General features: G+C 50.3%; 2 protein-coding genes across 3 annotated transcripts; both read left to right on the top strand.

Annotated features, from left to right (window-relative positions):
* The first annotated feature begins 529 nt into the window (after positions 1–529).
* DEPDC1 (DEP domain containing 1) lies at positions 530–10,284 on the top strand. Of its 2 annotated transcripts, XM_041472203.1 has the most exons (12): positions 530–592; positions 1,020–1,285; positions 1,847–1,991; positions 2,677–2,795; positions 3,182–3,312; positions 3,766–3,813; positions 4,448–4,588; positions 5,056–5,850; positions 6,382–6,554; positions 7,201–7,377; positions 7,581–7,766; positions 9,549–10,284. In XM_041472203.1, exons 1-12 carry the CDS (start codon positions 539–541, stop codon positions 9,687–9,689), a joined length of 2,376 nt encoding a protein of 791 aa, XP_041328137.1. In that variant the 5' UTR covers positions 530–538; the 3' UTR covers positions 9,690–10,284. The 2 variants fall into 2 exon arrangements, with proteins under 2 accessions (XP_041328137.1, XP_041328138.1); XM_041472204.1 differs by lacking the exon at positions 5,056–5,850.
* A 2,538-nt stretch (positions 10,285–12,822) lies between these two features.
* Positions 12,823–19,512, top strand: RPE65 (retinoid isomerohydrolase RPE65). The gene is made up of 13 exons (XM_041472197.1): positions 12,823–13,090; positions 13,419–13,569; positions 13,845–13,952; positions 14,044–14,185; positions 14,774–14,921; positions 15,182–15,263; positions 15,462–15,594; positions 15,712–15,851; positions 16,677–16,806; positions 17,642–17,756; positions 17,861–17,955; positions 18,046–18,157; positions 18,601–19,512. The coding sequence occupies exons 1-13, from the start codon at positions 12,823–12,825 to the stop codon at positions 18,750–18,752; spliced, it is 1,776 nt and encodes a 591-aa protein (XP_041328131.1). The 3' UTR covers positions 18,753–19,512.
* Positions 19,513–19,543: the final 31 nt, after the last annotated feature.

The following is a 19,543-nucleotide window of genomic DNA, read 5'->3' as shown; positions in this document are numbered from 1 at the left end:
GGAGCTGAGCAGGGGATGGAGCTGAGGCTGGAGCTGAGGCAGGCCAATTCTCTATTGGCCACACCCAGAATAACCTTCACTGCACAGAGGGATTAAATCGTGCCAAAAGCCAAGTGAAGGTGTTCCCAGCCAGCCCTCCTCATCCCACAGCATCCCAGACTGGGCTGGGTTGGAATGGAGCTCAGAGCCCACCCGTGCCCCCCCCTACACCTAAGGAGCAGCTCTCACATGAGGAAGGGCCAGCTGTCCCCGCACGTTCATGACTGTTAAGTAACGATCTGGGGTTCCTGAATTTCTGTAATTACTGTTAATCACAGTTGGGTAATTAACTCCCGTGAAGGTTCTACGGGCGGGATCCGAACCCGTGGCCTCAACGGTCACCTCAGCCCGGCCCGCCAAGTGACGTCACGCGCCGCGTGCGTCCGTCTCGGCCAATCAGCGGCCGCCGGCAGATTCGAACGGCGGGGCGGCGGAGCCGGCCGTTACGCGCGCGGCGGGGCCGGCAGGGGGCGCTGCGCTCCCCGGCTGAGGGGCCGCCATGGCCGGACCGGGGCCGGGGCCGGGACCGGGGCCGTACCGCGCCACGAGGCTGGTGAGCACCGAGCGGGGCTGCGGCGGCACCGGGCCGGGCGGGAGCCGGGGGCGCGGCTGCTGAGCGGGGAGCGGGGCGCCCGTGGCACCCGTGCGAGCGCCGCGGGACGGGAGGCGGCTCTGCCCCTCGGGACTGCTGTCGCGACAGAGGGGCGCTCGGGGATGCGCCGTGCTCGCTGTCGCGACACGCGGGTGCCCGGCGCTCTCCTGCCCCGCTCCCGTTTTCTCGGCGTGCGGGTGCCCGGGGGCGCCGCGTGGGGGAGCCCTGGGGCGCCCCGCGCGCTGTCGCGACACCGGCGGCTCGGGGACACCCGCTGTCGCGACACGGGGGGTACCTTGAGACCCTCCCCTCCCTGCCCTCTGTCGCATAACGCCGTCGCGACACGCGGGCGGCTGCAATTGCCGGTGGCCGCTCCGTGTCCCCGCAGTGGAACGAGGTGACGCGCTGCTTCCGGGCCGGCATGCCCCTGCGGCGGCACCGGCAGCGGCTCCGCTCGCACGGCAGCTGCTTCACGGCGGCCGAGGCCGCGGACTGGCTGCACCAGGTGCTCCGCAGCAACAGCAGCTTCGGGCCCGACGTCACCCGGCAGCAGACCGTGCAGCTCCTGCGGAAATTCCTCAAAAACCACGTCATCGAGGACATCAAGGGCCGCTGGGGAGCTGAGAACCTGGAGGACAACGGTGCCCTGTACAGGTACTGAGGTTAAAGTTAACCCGTGGTCTCCCAGCTGGAGAGTTTTTATTTAAAATGCTTCGATTTGCAAAAAGAGCTTGCTTTGGGTTAAACATGCCGGGTAAAGAGTTAATTATCAGCGTGGTTTTGCTGCTCTGAGCGTTTTGCTTCGCTTGCTTTTGCCCGTCCGAGGTTTGTGCTGGAATTCAAACTGCACTCCAGTGCTGTGGAGTGAAGCCAGGGTGTTTTGTAGGAGCTGCCCGCTGGGTTTGCTTCTCTTGGGCCTTTTACACAAAGCCTGAGTGGGAAACAGAGCCAAGGAGCTCTGAAATTAAAGGTATTAATGGCCCCCACTTCTCACATTCTGGGCTCGGGCTGTGCCAACATCTCCAGCTCCACTTTGGCATCAAGAAAAACAGCCCGAAGCTAATTTATCATATGATAAATTTAAAAAAAAATCCTTTTTGTAGTGAATCTAACAGAGCCAAGCTGGTATGGAGTCAGAGGTTTTGTTTTGTCAAGTCATTTATTCGATTACAGATCAAGTCTGAGTGTTTTTAACATCTCCCCCATTCATTACAGATTTCCTCCAACCTCTCCAGTCAAACCTCTACCAAGCCCACCAAGGGACAACTTGGAAAACTTCTCTGGAGACAAAGGAAAACTTTTTAAACCGCCCAGCTCATCCAAAAGGGGTTTGAAAAAACAGGAGATCCTGCAGTCTGTGGTAATAACTTCTGTTCCTCACAGCATTGCACTTGGCTTGTATTTTAAAATCTTTAAAATGTAGTGACACTGCTCTGTTGTGGCATCTTCCCTTAAGAAAGAATAGTTTAGACTTAAGGAATTGAGAAATATTACGAAATAAATTTATATGAGAGGGGTTTTCATTTTGTTTTGGGTTTTCTTTGTTTTGTCTCAGTGCAGAATTATCCCTGCTAAGGGATTTTAAAGTATGGGGAGGGTTGGAAGGTGAAGTCCTAGAAATGATCTTCACAACGTGACCTTGTTGAAATTTAATTTATCTTTGGGGTACAAATAAAAGGCACAGATCATTTAACTGGTCATCTTTTTGGAGAAGATGGAATGTGTGTGGCCCTTGATTCAGCTGAGGCTTGCACGCATAAATTCTGAATTTAGGCTCCAATCCCAAAGGAGGGTAATTCACATATTAATACATCTGGATTTGAGGCATTTTTACCTTTTAAATTGCTGATTTTGGGTAGGTGTGGGGTTTCTTCCATTTCTTTTTAGTTGTGTGCTCCCATTTCAGTGCTGAGGCTGCAGGTTGCCCCCTGGTTCATGTGGAATTTAATCTCCACACAATTCTCTTCTTCTAATTCCAATTTTCTCTAATTTTTAATTGCCTTAAGAAGTTCGTTTATCTTACAGTATAAACCTCTCATTTTCAGGAAAACTTAGCAAGACCAAAAGCTGATGTAACAGAAGAAAAGAAGGAAGGTGCACTGCCAAGGAGGCAAATAAGCCAGGAATATGTGCAAGAAACATGGAGAAATATCATCAGGATACAGTGAGTGAGGAGTTACACACAGCACCTTCTCCTTCAGTGTGAAATACCCAAGCAAGCTTTCACCATTTGTTTTTAATTGTTAAAGCTGTGGTTTAAGTTGAATTTTTCCTGTTGTTTACACAGGTTTTCTAATCTGTTCTTTAACTTTGGACTGTTGCATTTAAGGAATTTCTGATGAGGTGCTGGTGCTGACATATATTTTAAACACCTCAGCTGCTCTTCCTTGCTGATTGTTGCTGTTTGTCCCAGGGAAAAGTGTCCCCAGTTGTCCTCCTGGAAGTGAGAAGTTACCAAACAGCACTTTAGCTCACCAAGAGTTTGGAGCAGATATGGGGAGAACTTGTTTTCCTTCATCCCTTGCAATCTTTGCTCTCCTCCTCCCCCAGTTTGCAAACCATTTTGGGACTGCCCTCGTTGGAGGAGGTTCTGCAGCCAGCCCAGATCATCCCTGAGTTTGTCATGTACAACATGAGCAACACCAGCAAACACGGCGTGGTGATCCTGCAGGACAAAGCAGGTGACATTTATTTCCCTGGATTTGCTTGGAAATCTTTATTTATAAATAAGAATTCATCTGTTTCACAGTCTGTGTTTACACTTTTCCCCAAACCAGAGCACAGCTCAGGGATCTTAAATCCCATCCCACCCCTGCCATGACAGGGACACCTTCCCCTGTCCCAGGCTGCTCCAGCCTGGCCTTGGGCACTGCCAGGGATCCAGGGGCAGCCACAGCTGGATGCAATTCCATCCCAGCCAAAAATCCTTCCCAATATCCCAGCTAACCCTGCCCACCTTCAGCTTGAAATGATTCCCCTTTATCCTCTCAAAATTCCATGTAGAACAGTATTTAAAATCTGTTTTAAATTTAATCTCTTGTGCTTTAGGTGTTATTTAATATGTGTGAGCCACTATTAGTTGTTAATTATTTGGGCTCATGTCTAAATGATGTTTTTATCTGTTTGGATTTCAGAAGACCTCCCTCACTGGGTGCTGTCAGCCATGAAGTGCTTGGCCTACTGTAAGTCACTGAAGAGCTTTCAAGTTCCAGAAGCCTCTTTTGAGAGTTGAAAGGGAAATATTTGTGTGTGTGAAATCAGCTGTGATGTTTCAGTTCAGAAGCCTGTGGGTGGTTTCCTCTAATGCAGTTTTTCAGGAGTGAAAGGGACTTTGCATTTCCAGTCCCTGGCTTTTAGCTGGACCAAAACATGTCCTACACTTCATATTAAACTGGGGAGATCCATTTTCTTTGGTGAGTGCCTCTCAAATGAGACCAGAGATAATGAGCTTTTTTTCCATGTGCTGAGCTTCCTTTTGCTGAAGGAGCTTGAACTCCCTGTGGGAGAAGTGGGATCACAGTGCCACATCCTAAGGGTGGGTGATTATTTTGCTGAGGAACCTATAAAGACCACAGATTAATTTTTCTTGATTTATTTTCTTGGTGTGGAACAGAACTGAGCACAGCTCTTCAGTGGCTGCCTGGAATCTCTTGCACTGCTTTTGCTTACAAATTGTGCCAAATACAATATTTGTGGACTGCTGATAGGATTCTTTGCTTGTGAAACAAGAATAAATTTAGGCTGATCTTCAGAAATTTCTTTTCTAGTGGGACTGTGGATTTTTGGTGTGAATCTCCTTTCTTCCCCTCTTTTCAGGGCCCAGGAACAATGACATGAGCCAAGCCACCTACAGTGGCTTTGAGCGGGACGTGTTCAGAACAGTTGCTGATTATTTTCTCAGTCTTCCAGAGCCATTGCTTACTTTTGAATACTATGAGCTCTTTGTTAATATCCTAGGTATGTATGAATTTAGGAACAGTCAGGGAAGCTCTGAGTTCAGATCAGCTGGGGGATAAATGTGTGATTCAAAGCAGAGCTTGGCCCCCTGATCTGTGTGGGAGCTGCAGTGTGAGGAGGATCATCACAGCTCCATTCTTTATTAGTGTTAATTGAAATGTACTTCTGCCTCATGATTTCCCATTTAAATTGCTGCTTCAGCTCACATTCTAAATATTTAATAACACAAACTTCAAAAGATGTGCTTGTTCTGCCTGCTCCTCACTACTGCAGTGTTACCTGTCTTTGTTCTTGCATGTTGGTTGCAATGGCCTTGTTAAATTGCTTTGAGACTGAACTAAAGTCTTCTTAATTAATATCTTAATTAATATCTTGACTTTGTTGTCTGTCTGCCCTGTTAGCAGCTCTCTGAACTGGCTCATTTTCACACCACTTGCATCTTTAACATCTCTTTCATTTCCTGATAGTTTTGTCTGGCTCCATCCAAATTCCTGATCTGGGCAGTGGAAAACGTTCTGTCCAAGAGGAGAAATGTGACCCTCAGCCTTCAAAAACTCCTCACTTGAACTCTTTCAAGTCCACTGAGTGTCTTCTCCTAAGCCTGCTCCTCAAAGAGTCTGACAAGAAGGAGAAAGGAGAAGCTTCCAGGAGGTTTTCCTCAGAGGAGCTGAGAGCCCAAAACCAGCACGGAAAGAAATGGCAGCAGCACAAACTGCCACGTCAGCAAGGGAGTGCTGGGAGCCTGGTAGGAGGGAGCTGCCAGAATCTTGCAGGATCCAGGAATGCCCAAGAGCCACCTGGAGCATTTAGGACAAGGTGTTACTCCTTGGAAAGAATTGGAGCTGCTGCTTCAAGTGTGTGTGATAAAGGAGGACGTGTCCCCCCCAGGGGAGGAGGTGTGAGCACCACCACGAGGAGTGGAGAGCTGCTGGAGGAGCACAGAGTGGCCTCAGTGGTGGAGCTGGGCTGGGGTAGCTCAGGCCCAGCCCAGAGCCTCGGGAGAGTGCCTGGCCCGTGTCCCTGGGCTGAGGAGCTGTGGGATGGCAGCCACACACCCCGGGCACTGCTGGGCAGGAGGAGCTCCGGGAGCTGCAGTGCCATCAACAGAGCCAGTGCTGAGATCACAGTGCAGCCTCGGCCCCGGGGGCAGGGCACGCCCAGCCCCTGTGTGGCCATCAGCATCCAGCAGAGACTCTGCAGGAGCAGCACCGACCTGTCAGAACGCTCTGTGCCCCCCTCCCCTTGTGTGCTGGCTGGCACAAGTAAGGGCTCTCTGCAGCATGCTCTACTGCCTTGTTGTGTGGCCTCACTAATCCCTGCTTCCCTCACCTCTGCCACTCTTGCTAGGATAGGCACAGAGCATGGATTTGTGGGGTTTTTAAAGGAAATCTGCTGGCTAAGTTGTTTAAGCTGCTGTAGCTCTGCTAACTGTGTAGTGTCTTTGGAGTATGAGCTGGCTGTGTCAGTAACTGGCCTTTCTGCTCAGGTAAGTGATGGGGCAGGGAGTCTGCACACACCTGCCTGCTGGAGACGTCTTTTTCTGTTCTGTAAATCGGTATTTTCTGGAAATAATTAGTGTCATTCCTTAATTGTATTGTGGTCCTAATTGCACCATAATGAAGGAGCTTGAAGCTGACCACACAAACAAAGGCCTGTACCTTCTCTTCTGTGTTACAGCTGATCTCTCTGAAACGCAAATAATCACACTGAAAAATAAGAAATCTGTGATCCAGAGATAAAACTGGAAGCTGGTTCATATGTGAATGGCAGCTGTCTTTGTGGTTAACTCGTAGATCTCCTGCAGCCTCACCTGGAGAGAATTGCAGTGGAGGCCCTGCAGATCTGCTGCCTGCTGCTGCCCCCGCCGAGGCGCAGGAAGCTGCAGCTGCTGCTGAGGATGATGGCCAGGATCAGTGGCAACGTTGACATGCCACGGCTGCACGACGCCATGGGCACCAGGTCCTTGGTAAGGGCAGGAAAAGCTCTTCTTGGGAGAATGCAGATGATTCCTCAGCCTCATTTCTCACCCTGCTGCTCTTCAGAATCCCAGACAGGTTTGGGTTGGGAGGGACCTTAAAGCCTGTCTCGTTCCAGTTTAATCCTGGTGTGCCTGAGGTTGGCTCTGCAGGTTTTAATCACCTCACTTGTCTCAAGATGGCCAATTGAAGATTTAGGTTTGGATTAGAAGTAGGAAGAAATTCTTTATTCAGAGGGTGGGCAGGCCCTGGCACAGGTGCCCAGAGCAGCTGTGGCTGCCCCTGGATCCCTGGCAGTGCCCAAGGCCAGGCTGGACAGGGCTGGGAGCACCTGGGACAGTGGGAGGTGTCCCTGCTCCAAACCATTCCAGGAACCTATTCTGCAGTCCTGTGAAGATGTTAATTTTTCTGTAGGTTAAGCCTTTTTCTGCTACTACCTTTTACAATACGTATTTTTAGTTGAAAGTGCTGTTCAGTTCCAAAGAAATTGCTTTAATTCAGCTGAGGGAATGATGACTCTTCCTCCTTGTGTGACATACTTGGAAGTTGATACTGAGGGATTTGAGCTGCTGTAGAGTTGAGAGGAGGGAAATAAATCCCCAGCTTTCTCCACTGCAGCTGTGCTGAATTTTCCAGCTGATCCAGACGTTTTCCCGCTGTGTGCTGCGCTGTGCAGAGGAGGAGGACCTGGATGAGCTGCTTTCCACACGCCTGCTGTCCTTCCTGATGGACCATCAGCAGGAAATATTCCAAGTGCCAGCTTACCTGCAGCTTGCTGTGCAGGATCACCTCGAGTACATGAAGAAGGCTCAGGTTGGTGCCATGAGAGCAGTTCAGATTCATTTGTTAATTGCTTCTTCTGAAGTTGGGAAAATGCAAATAAACCCAGGACATTTTGAATGTATGGATATTAATTATAATGTTTTGCAGCTTGTGAGTGGGTGTGGGTGTTTATTAGGCACTTATTCCAACAGTACAGAATCAGTTGAGTGCATGCAGAGCCCCTTTTCTTCCAGTGCAAACAGGAAAAAGAAGAAATTTGTGTCATCTTGCCAACGTATTCCTACTGCAAACAAATCACTCCTCAGGAGTTTGAAGAACAAAAGGTCTCCACCTCACAGGCTGCTGTGGCAGAGCTCCTGGAGAACATCATCAAGGATAAAAACCTCTCTGTGAAGGACAAAAAGAAAAAGTTGAAACAGGTGAGTTTATTTCATCTGCTTGTGCAGTGCCTTTGTGAGGGAAGGGCTCAGGCACCAGAGCCTGGGGCACGAGAGGAGCACAATGTGCTGAGAAATGTTTGTGCTCAAGAGCTGTCGAGTGCTTCATGTGCTCTGCTTGGGATTTTAAAGATGGTTTTTAATGCTGCATCCTCTGGAGCCAGGCTGGGAGAGCTGGGAGTGCTCACCTGGAGAGGAGAAGGATCCAGGGAGAGCTCAGAGCCCCCGGCAGGGCCTGGAGGGGCTCCAGGAGAGCTGGAGAGGGACTGGGGACAAGGATGGAGGGACAGGACACAGGGAATGGCTCCCACTGCCAGAAGGGAAGCCTTCTGGGTGGATGGGATATTGGGAATGGGGAATTGTTCCCTGGCAGGGTGGGCAGGCCCTGGCACAGCTGTGGCTGCCCCTGGATCCCTGGCAGTGCCCAAGGCCAGGCTGGACAGGGCTTGGAGCAGCCTGGCACAGGGGAAGGTGTCCCTGCCAGGGCAGGGGAGGGATGGGATTTAAGGTCCCTTCCATCCCAAACTACTCCATAATAATCCAGCCTTTGAGTGGCAGCAGTGGTGTTCAAACAGTGGTGGAAAACCAGGACAAATGATTGTGCTGGAGCTCCTGCTCTCCATCCTGTGATTCCTGATGGAACTGCAGCCTGCATTCCTGTGCTGCACTGGCCATCCAAGTCACCATTAACAAGCCATAGGTGGGGTTAAATTTAATGGGTGTTAAAAGCAATAATTTTTGGCTTTAAGAGACCAAACTCTCTCTGTTGAGAACCCTGAAACATTGTTTTGGTGGCCTTGACTTTGTGTTTTGTAACATTTACATGCTCAAGATTATCTTGCACTTCTCTGGCTTACCAACAACTTGCCTAATAGTGAGGCTAAAACACAGCAGTTCTGGCAGGATTTAATCCTGGAGGGTTTTTTTTTTGTTGTTGTTTTGGCATGTCTTTCTGTCCAATGGAATAGTTTTGTACTTGTCCTGGAATCTCCTAAGCAAGTCTTGTGACTCCCATTTGAACAAGCAGCTTTTCAGGACAGCCACACTTGGCTTTGGTGCCCCTCCTGCAGCTCTGACTTCCATGTGTGTTGTGGAAGCTTTCTGGCCTCTAAAAGTGAGTCTGGTTTGGTTTATCAAAACTGAATCTGAAGAAGAATGGCTGAGTATAGTTGATTAAGGCTGGGAGTAAGTGAGGAGTAGGAAGTGATTCACAGCAGCAGGGGAAAGGGAGGAAGGACATGGGGGCCCAAAAACGATCCCAGGACTGGAGGTGCCTCAGCAGTGCCAGCACAGGGATGGGCACTGCCCTGGGTCTGCTGGACACATTCTGCTTGATGGGAAATGTTGGGAATTCTTGGGAAAAGCCGAATTCATGGCAGTTTCTGGAGGATAAGGTCCCAGTTGTGTCAACACCAGAAGTTACAAAGGTGGTTCGAATCCATCAGTGGAAAGGTTTGGCTCATGTTCAGATGTATTTACAGTTTTTCATCCCTTCCTGAGGCCTTGCATGGGAATCAGGCAAAATGTGCAAGTCACTGCTCTGATTCCAGGTGTTTTCATTTCCATGGAATCATTGGTAAGCTTTCCTGGGAGAGCCCTTCCAAAACAGGCTGAATCTTGGCTCCCTGTCGGGTAAAACAGTTTATCCAAGGAATTGCTGGGAGGCAGCTCTGCAGGCACAGCAGACACAAGAGTGTGCTGTGGCACAGCTGGAGTTTCTGTGGCTCTGGGATTTTCTCATCCTGGTGCCTGTGTGTGCTGCAGTTCCAGAAGGAATATCCCCAGATCTACGGGAGCAGGTTCCCAAGGACGGAGTCGGAAGCGCAGCTCCTGGAGAACAAACCCACCCTCAAGCAGCCCATGCTGAGCCTCAGGAAACCCAAATTCCGCAGCCTCAGGTACTGACTTCACCACACCTGAGCCATCTCTCCCTGCTGGAGGTCTGAGGGATTCACCAAAGGAATTGCTGCAGGAGTTTGGTGCTGGCTGCGCTGTGGAAGGAGGAAATGTTTACATGGACACTGTGCTGGAAGGTGCCAAAATTACTTTTTTTTTGGTGCAGATACTTTGGAATAACTTCTAAAAGCATAATATTTATCTGTTTACAAATTATTACAATATATTGGAGTAGGAAAATGTGAAAATACACATAAAGCTGTTGTTAACCAAAAATTTATATATGGTTTTTTATGGGAAACTAAAATGACCTGCCTCTTGTTGTAATCTTTAAATGTCTGTCAGGAATTTGTGCCATTTATTGTAGTTTTTACATGTGTGGATGTTGTGACTAAGTGCCTTTTCTATTCTCAAAATGTTTGTCCTTAAGCAAAAGAGCTTCTTTGAGTTCAGGACCAGGAGAGCCAGTTCACCATAAATAAATCATTATCTCACTCCATAAATGCTTCTGTTCTTATCATCTGTAAAACCCTCATCAGCTTTTTGATATTTATTTCTATTAAAAGACTTGAAGTGAATTTCTGACATTTTCATGGAAAACTCATTTTGGATCTCTTGGTGTGATTCTCAAAATAGGAGTGATGGATGATGCATGAAGTGAGAACACAATACACTAATTTTCCCTATTTTTCCTAGAGTTAGGGATTTGCTTATTAATTATGATAAGATAAATGTTTCCCCCACAGGAGTTGAAACCTGCAAGAATATTTTTGGGAAAGTATAATTAATAATTATTAATCTACTACATGGCTCTAAGATCACAGACTGCTTTGGGTTGGGAGGGACCTTAAATCCCACCCAGTGCCACCCTGCCATGGCAGGGACACTTCCACTGTCCCAGGTGCTCCAGCCTGGCCTTGGGCACCTGTGCCAGCCCCTGCCCACCCTCCCAGCCAGGAATTCTTGGTACATCTGTGATCCTGAGCCTGTCAGCTCTCTCCCAAAAATACACCATTTTTCTCCTTTTTTTTTTTTTTTAAAGTAGCTTTTGTAAATGAGAAACCCAAATTAGCCTCATTTTAGCCTGTATTAATGATGCCTTACTGTCCTGTGGGTAGCTTTGTGCTTTCAGGGCAGGGGCAGCTGTTCCTCCCCTGTGACCAGCCTCCTCCAGCACCTGCCTGGACTTGCTTCCAGTGCTTCCTACCCCACTCCATGTTGCATAAATGCTTTGTTTATGTAGTGTTCCAGTTAAGTAACTTATTAGATGAGAAGCTCACATTTCCCAGGATTTGGCTTTCAAAGGCCTGCCCTCATTAATTCCCAGTTCTTGATCCGGGTTATTTAATGTTCCCTTCTAAGGTTTTGACAGAACTTAGCCAAAATGGGAATAAATAGAGAAATTATAATTATGGTTCTTCAATAGAAAGGGTTAATGCAAGGCCTCAATCAAGATCTCAGTGCTGCATCCTGTTTTTTCCTGTGAGAAGCCTTAAATGAGCCCTTTTCCAAATGGAAACGCTGCCTTGAAAGAGGGAATGAGCAAACAACTCCAGGGAAAGAGGCAGCCCTCACGTGCTGGTTGTGGCAGCAAATGGAGCAGGGGGTGTTTAATGTCCCTTTCTGTCCCTTCACCCCACTTTGGGTCCCTGGAGCTGTTTCCATCAGTGTGGGAGCAGCTCCTGAATGTATGTGGTGACAAAACACCTTCATCCTCTGCCTGTGAGGGGACAGCAGGAAACTTGGGACCTTGTTAATCTTTGGAATTACTCTTCACAGCACTGTTGTTTTCATAAGTGTTGGCTCTTACTAGAGGTGGTTCCTAATGATGAGTCTGGAGGAGACTGAGGGAGACCTCAAGGGGCTGAAGGACAGCTCCAATCTCTGCTCTCTGTGACAGGACCCAGGGAACAGCTGGAGCTGGGCCAAGGGAGGTTTTAGGTTGGATTTTGGGAAAGATTCTTCCCCCGGAGGGTGCTGGCACTGCCCACATGCCCAGGGAATGGGCACAGCCCTGAGGCTGCCAGAGCTCCAGGGGGGTTTGGACAGCGCTGCAGGGATGGCATTGCTGGGGTGCCTGTGCAGGGCCAGGGGCTGGATCACTGATCCCTGCGGGTCCTTCCAGCTCAGGAGATTCCTTGATCTTTGCCACTGTTGTTTTCTCCTCCCTTGGTGTCTGTGGTGTCACAGCACTCCTGGGTGAAGCTCTGGAGGAGCTGAGATGGTCCCTGCAGAGCCGGCTGCCGCTGCCAGCTCCCGGCACGGCTCCAGCGCTCCGTCTCACTCCTCCCTGGGCTTTTCTTCTTTGTAATCACTTCTGCTTGGGAAGAATTTAGGTCTCAGAAAAACAGTGAAAGCCCCTTTTTGTGTGAACAGCAGGACAAAAGCTCCCAAAGCCCAGGGAGGATTTTGGTGCTGAAAGCCGGCTCTGTTCCCGGGGTGCTCTCATTGGTGGGGGCTGTTTTGGGATGGGGCTGTCCTGGGCAGGGCTCAGCACCCCATAAATACCCAGCACAGCTCTGGCTCCGTGCTTGGCTCTGGAGGCTCGGGCCCTTCAACAGGGAGGATGTACAGCCAGTGAGTATTCCTGAGGCTCCTCTGTGGGAGCACATCCCAGGTGGAGCATTGGCTGGGGCCGGGGGGCAGCAGGGTTTGGAGGGGAGGAGAAGTGGGGAGGTCTCCATGTCTCCATCTCAATCCCATGCTAAGGTGTGCTTCTGGTCTGGGGGAACAGGCTCACCTCCAGGCTCCAGAGGACTGACCAGAATTTGGACTAGAATAATGGAATCCTGGAATGGTTTGGGTTGGAAGGACCTTGAAGCTCATCCAGTGCCTGCCATGGCAGGGACACCTTCCACTGTTCCAGGTGCTCCAAGCCCTGTCCAACCTGGCCTTGGGCACTGCCAGGGATCCAGGGCAGCCACAGCTGCTCTGGGCAGAGTTCATCAGCCTGTGCCTGGTGTGTCTTCATGGGCTTTGCAGCAGATAAAATTGGAACCCAACAAATAATTCTTTGCTAAAAAAAAAAAAAAAAGAAAAAAAGCTTTTCCAAGAGCTGGGAGATACAAGCTGGATTTTACTTTCTGATGATTTGGGTGTCCTGGTTTGTTGGGCTGTCCCCTCGGTGTCCCTGTCCCTCCTCATGCTCAGGACAGTTCTCAGCAGCTGTTTGGAGCCTCAGGGCCTTTCCCCATGGAAAGCTGCTTCTCCTTCCTCCCTCAAGTTCTTTGCAAGTCATGGATCATTCCGTGCAGAAAGACCCATCCTCCCTGGGAGGGGGCTCCCAGCTGTGCCCGGCTCCGGGCTCACCCAGCTGTGCCCTTTCAGGGTGGAGCATCCTGCTGGAGGCTACAAGAAGCTCTTTGAGACAGTGGAGGAGCTGTCCTCTCCAGTGACTGCCCACGTCACAGGTTGGTCTGGCCTCATCTCCTCCTGCTCTCCTTTGCTCCCGCAGCTCAGGGGCTTCCAGGGCTCCGAGGCTTTACAAGGCTGGATGTGAAGGAGCTCACAGGGCTGGTGATTTGGGGTAGAGAAAGGTCAGATTGGGTGGGGAGCTCTTTAGACAATACTGAATGTCTTGGTCCACAGCAGGTGTGAAGAAATCAGAGCTTGAAGAGCTCATATGTGTGTTTAAACACTAAGTTTAATTAGAAAATGAAGTTTTGATTTTCTTGCTGTCACAATAAAAATTCCTTGGTCTGATTTGCGATGCCCATCCCAACACTGGGTCTCCTACAGGCAGGATTCCCACCTGGCTGCGAGGAAGCCTCCTGAGATGTGGTCCTGGCTTGTTTGAGGTGGGCTCAGAGCCCTTCTACCACCTCTTTGATGGCCAGGCACTGCTCCACAAGTTCGACTTCAAGGAGGGGCACGTCACCTACCACCGCAGGTACGTGCCAGTTTTCCAAGAAAAAGGAATAAATAAGGAAGAATTTGCTTGTCTGAAATGCTGGGAACAGGCTGTGCCTGTGGGAGATCCTGGTTATTTTGAGTCCATGTGGTTATTGGAAAAGCTCTAGCAGTGATAACATTAAACCCAGCTCCAGACGCAACGTGAGGTTGTGGAGAGCTCCCAGAGCTCTCAGGAGGTTCACCAAAGGAATATTTGTATTTACTGCACAGTCTGGTGTCACTGTAACAGAGTTTCCCCTCCTGGCCCCCCAGGTTTATCCGGACTGACACCTACGTGCGAGCCATGACAGAGAAGAGGATTGTGATAACGGAGTTTGGCACCTACGCCTACCCAGACCCCTGCAAGAACATCTTCTCCAGGTACCTCGGGTGGTGCAGACGTTGCTGGGATGTACTACAGAGTTTCTGCTTCCCAGGAGCCCCTGACTGCCTGTTGGTTTTCTCTGCTCAGGTTTTTCTCCTACTTCAAAGGCGTGGAGGTGACAGATAATGCCCTGGTGAATGTCTATCCTGTGGGGGAGGATTACTATGCCTGTACTGAGACCAACTTCATCACCAGGATTAACCCAGACACCCTGGAGACCATCAAGCAGGTGGGTCTTTGTCCTGGGAGGACAGAGGTGTGAAGAAGGAAAACTAAAATGAAAATCATGGAGTCACAGAATAGGTTGGGTTGGCGAGGATCTTAAAGTCCATCCAGTGCCATCCCTGCCATGGCAGGGACAACTCCCACTGTCCCAGGCTGCTCCAAGCCTCATCCAGCCTGGCCTTGGGCACTGCCAGGGATCCAGGGCAGCCACAGCTGCTCTGGGCACCTGTGCCAGGGCCTCACCACCTTCACAGATATTCTTCCCAATATCCCACCTAACTCTGCCCTCCTGTCCCTCCATCCCAGTTCCTCTTCAGCTGTCCCGGAGCCCCTTTAGGCACTGGAAGGGTCCCCCCTGAAGATTCTCCCCACCAGGCTGAACACCCCCAGCTCTCCCATGGCAGAGGGGCTCCAGCCCCTGGAGCTTCTTCAGGTTAGGGTTGGAGTTTGCAAATCAGAGCTCAGTTGCAGACTTTGAGAGGAACTTCCCACATGCAGAGCAAGGATGTATTGACTCACAACACCTTGCAGGGCTTGTGTCTTCCCACCTCCTGCCAAGGAAGCTCCTGACTCTGTCCCTGCTGTTCTCCAGGTGGATCTCTGTAAATATGTGTCTATCAATGGGGCAACGGCTCATCCCCACATTGAGAACGACGGCACCGTTTACAACATTGGGAATTGCTTTGGGAAAAACTTTGCCCTGGCCTACAACATCATCCGGATTCCTCCTCTGCAGGCAGGTCAGTCAATCCCACCTCGGAGCCAGCTGGGAAACTTTTCCCTTATGAATCATTTCTTTATCCTTTAAATGAACTTTATTATTGAGTTAGGCTTTTTCTAAGCTCCTTTAATTTTTTTTTAATGTTGTATTTAAAGTCACTTCCAGGTGGCTTCTAAATGATGAATTTTGTGATAAAGGCAGAAATTTGCTGGGTAGATGCTGTAAGTACAGAGCAAGTGTGGGTGAGACCTCCATAACCTCTCACCTGTCCCATTCCAGACAAGGAAGACCCCATAAACAAGTCGGAGGTGGTGGTGCAGTTCCCCTGCAGTGACAGGTTTAAGCCCTCCTATGTCCACAGGTAACATTCCATGGGGTCAGCAGGTCAGTTGAAACCAGGGACGGGTTTTCACATGTAATCAGCAATGAAAATTAGGTGATTAACTAAAATCAGGGTCATTTTGAGCAATGATCCATGTGTTTAAGATAAGCAACTCCATGGTTTTTGTCCAAACTGACCCCAGTGAGTTCTGATGTGCTCCCCTGCCTTTCCCAACAGCTTTGGGCTGACCCCAAACTATATTGTGTTTGTGGAGACACCAGTGAAAATCAACCTCCTCAAGTTCCTCTCCTCCTGGAGCCTTTGGGGAGCCAACTACATGGACTGCTTCGAGTCCAACGAGACCATGGGGGTAAGCATGGGGTCATCCCAAACTGGGCTGGACTGGGCAGCCACACCTGGCTTGGGAGGTCCCTTGGCTTCACCTTCATTTCCCTGAGCCCAAGGCCAGCTGCTGTGTGGTTTCCAGGTGTGGCTTCACGTGGCAGAGAAGAAGAAAGGCAGGCTCCTCAACCTCAAGTACCGCACCTCGGCCTTCAACCTCTTCCACCACATCAACACCTACGAGGACAACGGGTTCCTGATCGTGGACCTGTGCACCTGGAAGGGGTGAGGCCAAGGGCCCCTGGGCATCACAACTGCCCCTTGCACCACACACACCACTCCCTGCCCTGGCAGATCCCTGCTGGGGCCTCTGGCACTTCCACCAACTCGTTTAACATTTAACACGTGGTGACATGTAGACTATACAGCATTGAGCTCTCCAGAGGTGCAGGGAGCCTGCTTGGCACTCATAATCCAGGACAAAAATATTGTAATCTTTTATTTACTTTTATCTTTAGGAAATGTTAGTGATTGGTGAAGGGTTGATGCTATTCTGGCTCTTGGGGTTGCAATGAGCAGTGTGTGTGAGGCTTGAAATTGCTGCTCTTCATGTAAACACAGAAATGTGGCACTGAAATGATGAGGTTCAACCCTGTGCTGGCTGCATACCCAGGACACCCTGAGTTGAGCTGATCCTGGCACAGAATCATAGAATTCCAGACTGCTTTGGGTTGGAAGGAACCATAAAATTCATCTTGTTCCACCCCCTACCATGAGCAAGTGCTGAACACCAGCAGTTGCTGGGTTTTCCTGGCAGGGGCTGTGGTGCACTCACAGCTTAGCTCTGCTGAGGAGCTGGACTGGGCCTTCTGTCACTCTGTTCTGCCCCATCCCTGACAGTGTCCAAGACCAGGTTGGACAGGGCTTGGAGCACCCTGGGCAGTGGAAGGTGTCCCTGCCCATGGCAGGGGCTGAGACAAGATAAACATTAAGGCCCCTCCCAACCCAAACCATTCTACACTTCTGTGAATTTTAGGCAAAAACCACCTACACTTCCCCGCCACTTGCAAAGCCCAGCTGTGTTTCTCTCTGTGGTGCTGTTTGGTGCAGGTTTGAGTTTGTCTACAATTACCTGTACCTGGCCAACCTTCGGGCCAACTGGGACGAGGTGAAGCGGCAGGCGGAGAAGGCACCGCAGCCCGAGGCCCGCAGATACGTCCTGCCCCTGAGCATCGACAAGGTATGCAGGCTGCTCCTCTCCCCACCAGGCCTCCTGCCCCACTTACTTCAAATTCAACCTTTTCATTTAGAGGGCAAACTTGAAGTATGGGCTTTCAGAGAAACTTTGTGTTTTCTTCAGCTGATCAATGGTTTTCTAGTTTATTTATATGGCTGTCGGGAGAGGTTGTGGCTGCCCCATCCCCTGGAAGTGTCCGAGGTTGGGCTGGATGGAGCTCTGAGTAACTGGTCTAGTGGAAGGTGTCCCTACCCACAGAGAAGAAAATGAGATGAGCTTAAGATCCCTTCCAACCCAAACTCTTTGATGACTCCACGTGTTACTGTTCATGGCAGAGCCTCTGGGGCAGCAGTCAACACTGGATCTGCCCATAGCACAGAAGGGAGCAGCCACAGCCCAAGCATGTGTGGTTAAATCCTCCAGCCCTCAGTGTGAGGTCCCTGGAGCTGCCAGCCTGGCACAGACAGAGCTCTCTGGCTGGCAGCTCCTGGGTTCCTTTCCATGACCCTGCTCGTGGGCCGAGGGCTGCAGGGGACCGGTCAGCAGAGCCTCTCACAGAGCTCACTGGGCTGTGGATCAAGTGAGAAGTGCAAGCCCACGTGGCAGTGCTTAATGAAACCTCTGAATGCCTTCAGCAGGGAGGGAAGTTGTGTTTAGGCTGAGGAACAGGACAGTTCTTGCAGCACTGCCAAGCACACAGCAGCAGTTGCCCCCTGCCGCTCCTGAGGCTCTGCCACACGTTGCTGCCTTCCCTGTTCAGTGCTGTTTGCTACAGTTCTGTGCAAACAAACCAGAACTTTTCTCCAGTCTCTTGGGTATTTATTTCTCTTTGTCACAGGCTGACACAGGGAAGAACCTGGTCACCCTGCCCTACACGACAGCCACAGCGACGCTGCGCAGTGACGAGACCATCTGGCTGGAGCCAGAGGTGATTTTCTCAGGGCCACGTCATGGTACGATGACACCCCAGCTCCCCCAGGTCACAGAAGCCACCTGCTGCCTGCACACCTTGTCCCACTAACCCTCAGCATTTATACATATTTATTTTTCCTTGTAGCCTTTGAATTCCCTCAGATCAACTACAGGAAGTACTGTGGGAAGCCGTACACGTACACCTACGGGCTGGGGCTGAACCACTTTGTCCCAGACAGGGTAACTATCAGCCAGTGGGGGATAGCTTCAGTCTGGGGACAGCAAGGAGTATTTCTGAGCTCTGTGGTTGTGTGTTGTCCCCACCTTTAGCTGTGCAAGCTGAACGTGAAAACCAAGGAGACCTGGGTGTGGCAGGAGCAGGATGCGTACCCATCGGAGCCGATCTTCGTTTCCCACCCGGATGCACTGGAGGAAGATGATGGTAATGCTGGGGGTGGTGGCATTGGGATTGGGATTGGGACTGGGAAGGGCTGTGCCAGGCTGGCTTCAGGGCTGAGATGGGACAGGTGCTAACACTGGTGAGAAATTTCTGAGGAAACATGGGAAAACTAAAACTAGGATAATAAAATTTTTGGGCTGGGAAGGAACTTAAAACTCATCCCGTTCCACCCGCTGCCATGGGCATGGACACCTTCCACAGTCCTAGGTTGCTCCAAGCCCTGAACGTGGCCTTGGACATTGCCACAGGCAGCCACAGCTTCCCTGGGCAGCCTGTGCTGTGTCCCTGCCCGTGTCCCTCAGCATCAATGACACTCCCGGGATTTCTGGTGCCCCGAGTGCCAGGGCTGCTCTCGCCTTGCCCAGCCGGGGTCAGACACAGCCCACACCCACCTGAACCACACCCATCGTGTTCTCACCTTGCAGGGGTGGTGCTGAGCATCATCGTCAGCCCGGGGGCAGGGCCCAAGCCTGCCTTCCTCCTCATCCTCAACGCCAAAGACATGAGCGAGGTGGCCAGGGCTGAGGTGGAGGTGAACATTCCCGTGACATTCCATGGGTTTTTCAAAAGAGCGTGAGCACAAACAGCAACACCTGGCCCAGGCTTCTTCCAGCTCCCAAAAGGTGCAGTCTCCGTTTACAGGTGACCCAAATTCCTTCCACAGCCCTTTGCATTTTTGGGGCTGCTTAACTCAGATCAAGCAGTTCAGTCTTGTCAATGATTCTTCAAAATGGCTAATCAGGTATTTTTTGAATGCACCCTTTGGTATAATTTCCAGCTAAACCACAAATTGGGGGTGGTGGAGAGGTTCTGTTTATGCAAAATTAAACTTTGTAGCTGCAGCAGAGTGAAGAGGCTGAAAGAGCAGAGAGTTACCTCAACACTTTTACACGTGGTAACATTGTGTACAACTGGCTGTGCTCTGTTACATGGTTGAGAATTTTTAGCCCATACTGAAGGGTTCTGGATTTAAACATCATCCTGGTCATTGCTGTGGTATCCTCAGAGCAATCCCAGTGGAGTTTTCCACAGCTGCTTTGGGAATCCCAAGAGTATGGCAGGCAGAGTTTTGTTCTTCACCCAGGCTGCAAACTGCACACCTTCCCTTGTGTGTTTGCTCCTTTCCCTTTCTTTTGTCCAAGTGCAGCTCCTTGATTTCTGGATTTCATGTTAAAACATGGACATGAAAAAAAAATCAAGCAATTGTTACACCTTGGGCTAACTTTGCTTCCTTAGAGTGCTACAGATGTTCAGCTTAATCCTTCCTTCTCCCAAAATAAACTTTCAGCTGATGTTAAAAGACGCTATTGTTGAGAATAAAAAACTTCCTGCCAGCAGATTTACAATCTGGGATTCTTGTTTGTCTTC

Source organism: Pyrgilauda ruficollis, unplaced genomic scaffold (genome assembly GCF_017590135.1).
Source record: "Pyrgilauda ruficollis isolate IOZ18807 unplaced genomic scaffold, ASM1759013v1 scaffold283, whole genome shotgun sequence".
Classification (NCBI taxonomy): Eukaryota; Metazoa; Chordata; class Aves; order Passeriformes; family Passeridae; genus Pyrgilauda; species Pyrgilauda ruficollis.
This window is presented reverse-complemented; position numbering and strand designations above follow the sequence as displayed.